The 11417-nt window shown below is 33.2% G+C and overlaps 1 protein-coding gene across 1 annotated transcript in view; it reads right to left on the reverse strand.

Annotated features, from left to right (window-relative positions):
- Window positions 1-11417, reverse strand: part of LOC143045934 (cadherin-99C-like) — a 28043-nt gene that overhangs the window by 15716 nt on the left and 910 nt on the right. Inside the window, exon 2 of the mRNA XM_076218781.1 lies at window positions 4128-4208. Within this exon, the coding sequence (XP_076074896.1) occupies window positions 4128-4208 (81 nt within the window). The remainder of the gene's footprint in view (window positions 1-4127; window positions 4209-11417) is intronic.

The raw sequence follows: 11417 nt of genomic DNA on the forward strand, positions 1-11417 counted from the left end.
TAAATTAAATAGATTAGATGTCTTCAGAAACCCCACTTCCGGTTAAAATCCAATATGGCTGACATTGTACTTAAATAAGCTTATTTTTTAGGGAGGGTAACTGAAATGTGTTTTAACGTATTGCTACTATCATTACATTGTGTATGAACCTTTCTTTGGTGTTTCTGATGGATACAATGCATAAGACATATGTCTTAAAAACCCTTTCTTCCGGGTATATCCAAAATGGCGGACAGAGAAATATCAATTTTTTATTCAAATTTTCATTTTTTTCAATATGTAAAGAAATGATTTTATTTTGTGCTGGTCATTAAACTTTTGGCTTAAAGTTATCCTCAAAACCACTTATTCTAGCATGTTGTAAATATTTAGATATAAAGTTGACACTTCCGGTTAAAAATATGACGTAAATTTCAAAGATGAGTCCTCAATCTATTTCTTCGATTTAGAGTTTTGGATAGATTGATTAAAACAAAATAAAATCACTATAGTACTAAAAATTATTTAAAATTATTACTATTTGGCCAAGAATACATGTTTATTCACAGTCACCATGACATGCACACATCGCAGTGCACGGGATACCCGATTTGCCACATTAAAAATGACCGCGGAATCCTTTCTTACATCCACAATGTATAAGCTTTTGACAAAATGATGAGGCCTCAAAAAGAGTTTTTCAAAAGTTATCCTCTTTGTCCCCGCCTGGAGTGGGTAGCATAAGAGCCAATCCCAAGCTCGTCTCCCTAAACACCTGCCTAAGTATATTGCATTATTTACATGCTGGAAAAGACTAGACCAAGTTGAGGGAATAGCCTCGAAAAGCCGTCCCTGTTGCGCAAATAGTTATTTTCTTGCTTCGTTAACCATGTTATACCCATCTGCTAAGTTTGTGCGATCTTACAGTAAAACCCCGGTGATTTAGTCTGATTAATCATCATTCTTTTTGTTAAAGTCACATCTTCAAATGCAATCAATGTCTCCCACATAGTCTTTCCCCCCCCCCCCCCCCTTCAAGCAAAGAGAGAACCATATCACAACAGGTAAAGACATGGATAACAATAAGTGTTTCAGATCACCCAGATCACTCATTGCCTAGTGCATTTGAAAGGCCATTGATAGATATTAATCCAAAGTCTTTTGCCCTCCCAAACACAACGTCTACCCCTATGTCACGGAATAGCGAAACAGTATTGACAAAATCATCATTAACGACTGTTCGAATCATGACTCGTTTAAGTGCGTGTTTCACTGCATCAGACACATGCACCATGATTTTAGTGTCTGCCTCTAAATGTGAACTTGGTGCTGAACTTGAAATACATTACGTGGTGGATAAGATAGAATATCCTGACCATTTGTTGCTATAACTACCATACGCATCCAAGACTTCATCCACTCGTATTTCAGTTTCAAGGTATTTTATTTAGGTAAGGACATAATACCCAATCAGCATACTCAGTAGGCCGCAATTCACAATCGGAGAGCTGATTTCCAACATTTACAAAGACTGTGGTATTGTTTCTCACATCTTAATAAATTCTGCAAAAACACATATTTTCTTGCCTTGTTAACCTAATCTGTTTCTTTTTTTTTTTATCTTCCAACAAAACCACGTATCGTTTTCAATGACATTAAACATCAAATCCATATGGTGATGTTGGCTGGTCAATCATCATTCTAAATGCTATAGTCACATCTTCAAACTCCATTAATGTCACCAACGCAGTTCCTTTTCCAGCGAACGTGTTATCTTTTAATGCCTAGTGCATTTGAAAGGTCATTGATTGATATATATCTTATACTTTTCCCCTTCTAAATGCAAACCAAACTTTGTCTGCCCTATGTCACGGAATAGCGAAACAGCAATGACATCAGTATCGACTGTTTGAGTCATGACTCAGTTAAGTCTATGTTTCACTGCATCAGACACATCTATCTTGATTCTAGTGTCAGTCTCTTCGTGTAAACATGGTGCTAAACTTGAAACATCATCAAGTGGTGGATAACACTAAACATCCTGAGCATTTGTTGCTTCAACTACCTTGTACTCAAAATTGTATTGAGCAAGCTCCTGTGAATGAAAACTTAAAAGTTCTTTCTTACTGTCGTCATCTCTCAGAAAACTTTCCCATCTTTGAGGATGTTTTTAATCCTGGGTTCGTCTGTGTATTCCCTTTCCCCTAAATGTTGCCCTTGCTTCTTTTAGCAGCTTTAAAACTACCAGTATTTCGCTATTGCGTAACAAAGGGGCAGACGAACTATTGATTGTATTTGGGGAGGCAAAAAACTTTGGATTAATATCTATCAATGGCCTTTCAAATGCACTAGGCAATGAGTGATCACACACTTTTATTTCTGACCAATACCTTATGACGGGTTGTGATACTGTTCTCTCTTTGCTTGAAAAGGAAAAAAAAGACTGCGTTGGAGACATTAATGGTATTTGAAGATGTGACTTTAACATAAAGAATGATGATTGATCAGCCTAAATCACCGGGTTTGTACTGTACAAACTTATCAGATCTAACATGATTAACGAACCAAGAAAGTCAATTTTTGCACAAAAGGGAAATCTCATTTTAAGTGAGGCTATTCCCACGACTTGTTCTAGTCTTTTCAAGCATGTAAAACGTGTAATATACTAATGCAGGTGTTTAGTGAGACGAGCTTTGGATTGACTCTTATGCTACCTAGTCTTGTCACTAATGGATTTGCGAAGGGACAAAGAGGGTCCCTTTAAAAAAAAAACTCTTTCTGAGACCTCATCATTTTTTCAGAAGCTTGTACATTATGGATGTAAGAAAGGATGCCGCGGTTATTTTTAATGTGTAAAATCGGGTCTCCCGTGCACTGCCTTGTGTGCATGTGGTGGTGATTGTGAATAAGCATGTATTCTTGGCCAAATAGAAGTAGTTTTAAATATTTTTTAGTACTATAGTGATTTTATTTTGTTTAAATCAATCTATCCAAAACTCTACATCGAAGAAATAGATTGAGGACTCATCTTTAAAATTTACGTCATATTTTTACCGGAAGTGTCAACTTTTTATCTTAGCATTTACAACATGCTAGAATAAGTGGTTTTGGGGATAACTTAAAGCCAAACGTTTAATGACCAGCACAAAATAAAATCATTTTCTTTACATTTTGAAGAAAGTTGAAAATTTGAATAAAAAAATTGATATTTCTCTGTCCGCCATTTTGGATACTTCCGGAAGTAAGGGTTTTTAAGACATATGTCTTATACATTGTCTCCATCAGAAGCACCAAAGAAAGGTTCATACACAATGTAATTATAGTAGCAATACGTTAAAACACATTTCAATTACCCTCCCTAAAAAATAAGCTTATTTAAGTACAATGTCCGCCATATTGGATTTTAACCGGAAGTGGGGTTTCTGAAGACATCTAATCTATTTAATTTATCCAAAAGTAGTAAAACACAAAGGTCTGTACCAAATATTATGATAGTAGCATGATAATAGGACATTTTTACACGCTAGCCTTCGATATTGGGCAGATTTAAGTATAACGTCCGCCATTTTGGATTTTACCGGAAGTGAGACATTTTTTTCAAATGCCTCCCTATCTGAAATAAAAGAGTAATAGTTGAGGAAGGTCTATGCCAAATTTCATGCTTGTAACAGGATGTGCACAATTTTTTACAAAGCCGCCGGACTACCAAGGAAAATTCAAAACGGAAAGTCCTTTATCAAATGGCAAAATTAAAAGCTCAAACGCATCAAACGAATGGAATACTCATAATCATCAACTAACTTTTTTTAGTTCTCATATTTGATATATAACCTACTAAAACGTATAAACCGAATTACAAAAAGAGGTTGAAGTTTTTACTTGTATTATATATCATCGTGATTTTAGATTGTTTTGACAAAATTAAACCAAAATTGTTTTCATCCACTCCATATAGTTGTCTCATTGACAATTATATCACATTTCCTTATTTTTACATTACTGTTAATAAGAAAATATTATTTCAATATTCCGCTTTTATAAATGTTTGAAAAACAAAGCATAGTCATAATTTAGTGTGTTTTGTCTGATCGTAGCTGATGCCTCTTTAAATGACAGTTAGTAAACACATAACTCATTAGATACAGTACCTTCTTGATTGGCTTCATAAATATTCAAATACAATACAGGACGAACTGGTGTCCATTCTCCAGGATCCATGGGACTACATGCTGTAAATCAAAAGAATACGCTTGTTTATCTTCATTTACTGTTTTGAATATATATCTTAAAAAGAAAAAAATAACAACGCACATTCTACGTAAAGAATGCAGAAGTAGCTAAACGTAGAATAAATGAACGTCAAAAACTAATTAATGCCAGATTTTCAGACAGAAACATGTTTTATAAAATTATAAAAAGTCAAAGAGGAAAATTATCTAGATTTATAGATCAATTACATGTAGATGATAATACCTATCACAACAATAATATCATTGAAGGCCGGCGTTCACACTTTCATAAGTTTGCAATAAAGGAACCAAAACAAAATTATGACACTCGATATCTAGATCTTATTGAAAAAGAAGCTAACATTATAATTGACATATGTAAAGATCGTTTCAAGCATAACCCTATTACAGAAGAAGAGATTTCAAAAGCAATATCATGTTTAAACAGGAATAAAGCTGCTGACTACTTTGGTGTAAATGCTGAATATATCATACATGGTGGTAAACAATTGAAACAATATTTACAACTACTTATCAACAGATCTTTTGAACTAGGCTATATATCTGATATTCTGAAAATTGGTACACTATTTCCTGTATTCAAGAATAAGGGTGATGCAAGATATGCGAAAACTATAGAGGAAAACAGTCACACCTATATACTCTAAAGTAATCGAAAAGATAATTAAATTACGGAGAAACAAAACCCATTACAAAGAGGATTTACTGAGAACACCACCCCTCTGTTATGTGAATTAATTTTTGAAGAGTTTGAGCGTGAAAGTACAGATCTCAAACTACCAACATACATACCTTTACTTGATTGTAAATCGGCTTTGATGTTGTTGTACATTCAAATCTTATAAGGAGATTATATCAAACAGGATTCTCTGACCAATCCATAATACTGATAGAAAGCCTCTATAAAAATGCAACATCTTGTACAAAATGGAGAAATAAAACTTCAGAAGTCTTTGAAATAGAACAGAGTGTACGCCAAGGTGGGGTCATAAGTGCTGATCTGTACAAGTTGTATGTAAACTCTACTAACCCTTTTATGTGACACAGGAATAGGTGGGCAAATAGGTAATATTAGCTGCTGTGCTCCAACGTGTGCTGATGATGTTGCTATCATAGCAAACAATCCAATAGAATTTCAGACACTAGTAAATATTGTTGTCAATTTTAGTAGGAGAGAAGGATACACTTTACAACCAACAAAAAGCGTAATATTACCTGTTAACCCCTCATCCAGATCGATTGAAATAGAAAACAATGTTTGGCATTTAAACAATAACCCTATGCCAGTGGTAGATCACTCCTCACATATTGGTATACAAAAGTGTCAGAAAAACTCAACTAGCAAAATTAACTGTTGATGAAAACAAAAAGAAGGCAAGAAGATCATTATACAGCCTAATGGGCGCAGGCTTACACGGGAGGAATGGATTAGATCCTAAAACAGCTATAACTCTTTTAAATACAGATGTTATGCCTATAGTAACATATGGTTTGGAAATACTACTCCCGACAGGCAGCATTTTTGATACTATCCACCAATTCCACAAGAAAATTATTAAACAAATACTCTCTTTACCTCAACTGACCCTGCTAAGTGGAATGCTGCTAATTGAAGCTGAAATCCACCTAAAAGCTTTAACACTTTTTGGAAATATCACCAGAGCTAACAAAACATCAGTTGAATGGAGATTAGCAGAAAGACAGCTGCAATTAAAAACACATACAAGTAAAATTTGGTTCATCGAAATAAAGAAAATATGCCTAAAATATGATCTGACAGACTGTCAGAATTTCCTAACATATCCTCCTGCATGGAAAATTCCAATGGAAAAACTTGATTACAAGGAAAATTTATACTTACTGGAGAGAAAAGATAAATGAAAATTCGGAGGGTTATTCAAGCTTGCAATACGTCGCATGTGCCTATAAGATCAAAACAATACATCTAATCCTTACAACAAACACCTCAAACTGCAGGGACATCAACAGAATACCTATTAGAACTAAAGTTGCAACAGGAAATTACACACTGCAATCAAATAGAGCCAAATTCAACAAATGTGCGGTATCAGCCACCTGCAAAATTTGTAATAAAGAAGACGAGACGATTGAACACTTTCTTATCTCTTGTATACATCTAGAACCGGACAGAGAAAAGCTTTTAAAAATGATACGTGAGCAATGTCTTAGATTGGTAGAACTATTTAACATTAGTTTGGATATAAACTTAATCCATGTGATAATTAACACATACTATCTTGTGAAATTCTGTGCTTGCACTCAAACTAGTGATTTATGTAGCTTTGTTAGCTTGCATGTTGAACCTGCTTGTAGAACACTTATATATAACCTGCAGATGCAAAGGTACAAGCTCCTAACCACTAGACAGACAAACTCAAGAAAGTCAAATTTAGCTAAGTAGTAGTTGTGTGTGGACTGTAAGTTATTAGTAAATATATTCTAAATTCCGTAAATAAGACTTGATATGTGTGTGATATTGGTGAAGGAATATATTGACATACTTTTATTGTGTACAGACTGTATTATAATTAGGTCTTTCCACCTTTCCGTGGAAAGACCTATTGAATTTGTTCTGATTATTATTAGGTCTTTCCACCTTTCCGTGGAAAGACCTATAGGTTTTGTTCTGATTATTATTAGGTCTTTCCACCTTTCCGTGGAAAGACCTATTGAATTTGTTCTGATAATATTATTAGGTCTTTCCACCTTTCCGTGGAAAGACCTATTGAATTTGTTCTGATTATTAGGTCTTTCCACCTTTCCGTGGAAAGACCTATTGAATTTGTTCTGATTATTATTATTAGGTCTTTCCACCTTTCCGTGGAAAGACCTATAGGGTTTGTTCTGATTATTATTTTTTTTTTTCTTCCGCCTAATTTTTTTCTTGCGTAGTATTGATGTTTCAAAAGATGTTGCTTAGATATTTGGAATATGATATCGTATAGTTTATACGCTTGAAAAATTTACAACCGCGTAACAAAATACTTTACGTTGTAAGAGTTATCTCCCCAAATACTGTTTTTCTTGTGGCCACTACTCCTTGGCAACCGTTAAAGATTACGACAAATTTATTTTACCAAATTGCTCGTTACATCTTCAAGATTAGGATATTCATTTGGACCGAAGCTTTACGGAGACTCCATATGAGAGTTATTCCTCCTTTTCCATTTAATTAAGTGATATGCATTTCTAAATGGTAAACCATAAGTGATAGAGACATAGGGTCTTTAGATTTGAAGTCCTTGGTCCAAAAAAATAAAAAGTAGGTCAAGGTCAAAGGTCAAGGTCATATTCTAAATTTTGATTTTGGCTTATTTTCACTTATTTTCAAATACCGTATGACATTTCCACAAATATTTTTTGATAAATTGTTAGTTGCGACATGTCCATTACTTGTATATTTTGGTTGAAAGGGTGCAGCCCATAAATTGGAGTTTTTGTCCATCTTACATTTAGAATTACGTGTAAAGTGATATTACTCATTAACCAAACATATTAAAGACCTAGGGTCTTCTGATTTAAGGTCCTTGCTTTGTGACCTTGAAATTGAGGTCAAGGTCATAGGTTAAAACGACGTTCTAGATTTTGACCTTTGCTTTAAATTCATATAAATACATCATAAAGCCATAAGAACTAACATTTTAAACTGATTTTTCATATTTCAATATCAAAATAGATCTTTACTAGTGGAAAGACCTACAATTGTTCTCTGAACAATTGGTTTTTAATTATTATTATTTTTTTTTTTTTTTTTCTTCCGCCTAATTTTTTTTCTTGCGTATTATTGATGTTTCAAAAGATGTCGCTTAGATATTTGGAATATGGTATCGTATAGTTTATACGCTTTAAAAATTTACAACTGTGTAACAAAATACTTTACGTTGTAAGAGTTATCTCCCCAAACACTGTTTTTCTTGTGGCCACTACTCCTTCGCAACCGTTAAAGATTACGACAAATTTATTTTACCAAATTGCTCGTTACATCTTCAGGATTAGGATATTCATTTGGACCGAAGCTTTACGGAGACTCCATATGAGAGTTATTCCCCCTTTTCCCTTAAATTAAGTGATATGCATTTCTAAATGGTAAACCATAAGTGATAAAGACATAGGGTCTTTAGATTTGGGGTCCTTGGTCGAAAATAATAAAAATGAGGTCAAGGTCAAAGGTCAAGGTCATATTCTAAATTTTGATTTTGGCTTATTTTCATTTATTTTCAAATACCTTATGACATATCGACAAATAATTTTTCATAAATTGTTAGTTGCGACATGTCCTTACTTGTATATTTTGATTGAAAGGGTGCGCAGACAATAAATAGAAGTTTTTGCCCATCTTACATTTAGAATTACGCGTAAAGTGATATTACTAATAAACCAAACATATTAAAGACCTTGGGTCTTTTGATTTAAGGTCCTTGGTTTGTGAACTTGAAATTGAGGTCAAGGTCATAGGTTAATATGACGTTCTAGATTTTGATCTTTGCTTTAAATTCATATAAATACATCATACAGCCATAGGAACTAACATTTTAAACTGATTTTTAATATTTCAATATCAAAAAAGATCTTTACTAGTGGAAAGACCTACAATTGTTCTCTGAACAATTGGTTTTTAATTATTATTATTATTATTTTTTTTTTTTTTTTTTCTTCCGCCTAATTTTTTTTCTTGCGTATTATTGATGTTTCAAAAGATGTCGCTTAGATATTTGGAATATGGTATCGTATAGTTTATACGCTTTAAACATTTACAACTGTGTAACAAAATACTTTACGTTGTAAGAGTTATCTCCCCAAACACTGTTTTTCTTGTGGCCACTACTCCTTCGCAACCGTTAAAGATTACGACAAATTTATTTTACCAAATTGCTCGTTACATCTTCAGGATTAGGATATTCATTTGGACCGAAGCTTTACGGAGACTCCATATGAGAGTTATTCCCCCTTTTCCCTTAAATTAAGTGATATGCATTTCTAAATGGTAAACCATAAGTGATAAAGACATAGGGTCTTTAGATTTGGGGTCCTTGGTCGAAAATAATAAAAATGAGGTCAAGGTCAAAGGTCAAGGTCATATTCTAAATTTTGATTTTGGCTTATTTTCATTTATTTTCAAATACCTTATGACATATCGACAAATAATTTTTCATAAATTGTTAGTTGCGACATGTCCTTACTTGTATATTTTGATTGAAAGGGTGCGCAGACAATAAATAGGAGTTTTTGCCCATCTTACATTTAGAATTACGCGTAAAGTTAAATTACTCATTAACCAAACATATTAAAGACCTAGGGTCTTCTGATTTAAGGTCCTTGGATTGTGACCTTGAAATTGAGGTCAAGGTCATTGGTTAATAGGTCGTTCTAGATTTTGACCTTTGCTTTAAATTCACATAAATACATCATTAAGCCATAGGAACTAACATTTTAAACTGATTTTTCATATTTCAATATCAAAATAGATCTTTACTAGTGGAAAGACCTACAATTGTTCTCTGAACAATTGGTTTTTAATTATTATTTTTTTTCTTCCGCCTAATTCTTTTCTTGCGTAATATTGATGTTTCCAAAGATGTCGCTTAGATATTTGGAATATGATATCATATAGTTTATACGCTTTAAATACTGACAATGGCGTAACAAAATACTTAACGTTGTAAGAGTTATCTCCCCAAACACTGTTTTTCTTGTGGCCACTACTCCTTCGCAACCGTAAAAGATTACGACAAAATTATTTTACCAAATTGCTCGTTACATCTTCAGGATTAGGATTTTAATTTTGACCGAAGCTATCCAGAGACTCCATATGAGAGTTATTCCCCCTTATGTATTTGATATAGGTGATATGCGTTTCTAACTGGTAAACCATAAGTGATGGAGACCTAGGGTCTCTTGATTTGAGATCCTTAGTCCAAAAAAATGAAAATAAGGTCAAGGTCAAAGGTCAAGGTCATATTCTAAAATTTGATTTTGGCTTATTTTCACTTATTTTCAAATACCGTATGACATATCGACAAATATTTTTTCCAAAATTGAAAGTTGCGACATCTCCTTACTTGTATATTTTGGTTGAAAGGGTGCGCATACAAGAAATGGGAGTTTTTGTCCATCTTACATTTAGAATTACGCGTAAAGTGGTATTACTCATTAACCAAGGTCATATGTTAATACGACGTTCTAGATTTTGACCTTTGCTTTAAATTCATATAAATACATCATAAAGCCATAGGAACTAACATTTTAAACTGATTTTTCATATTTCAATATCAAAATAGATCTTTACTAGTGGAAAGACCTACAATTGTTCTCTGAACAATTGGTTTTTAATTATTATTATTTTTTTTTTTTTTTCTTCCGCCTAATTTTTTTTCTTGCGTATTATTGATGTTTCAAAAGATGTCCCTTAGATATTTGGAATATGGTATCATATAGTTTATACGCTTTAAAAATTTACAACTGCGTAACAAAATACTTTGCGTTGTAAGAGTTATCTCCCCAAACACTGTTTTTCTTGTGGCCACTACTCCTTCGCAACCGTTAAAGATTAAGACAAATTTATTTTACCAAATTGCTCGTTACATCTTCAGGATTAGGATATTCATTTGGACCGAAGCTTTACGGAGACTCCATATGAGAGTTATTCCCCCTTTTCCATTTAATTAAGTGATATGCATTTCTAAATGGTAAACCATAAGTGATAAAGACATAGGGTCTTTAGATTTGAGGTCCTTGGTCCAAAATGATAAAAATGAGGTCAAGGTCAAAGGTCAAGGTCATATTCTAAATTTTGATTTTGGCTTATTTTCATTTATTTTCAAATACCTTATGACATATCGACAAATAATTTTTCATAAATTGTTAGTTGCGACATGTCCTTACTTGTATATTTTGGTTGAAAGGATGCGCAGACAATAAATGGGAGTTTTTGCCCTTCTTACATTTAGAATTACGCGTAAAGTGATATTACTAATAAACCAAACATATTAAAGACCTAGGGTCTTTTGATTTAAGGTCCTTGGTTTGTGAACTTGAAATTGAGGTCAAGAAGGTCATAGGTTAATATGACGTTCTACATTTTGACCTTTGCTTTAAATTCATATAAATACATCATAAAGCCATAGGAAATAACATTTTAAACTGATTTTTCATATTTCAATATCAAAA

The sequence above is a fragment of the Mytilus galloprovincialis genome, chromosome 9, assembly GCF_965363235.1.
Source record: "Mytilus galloprovincialis chromosome 9, xbMytGall1.hap1.1, whole genome shotgun sequence".
Lineage (NCBI taxonomy): Eukaryota > Metazoa > Mollusca > Bivalvia > Mytilida > Mytilidae > Mytilus > Mytilus galloprovincialis.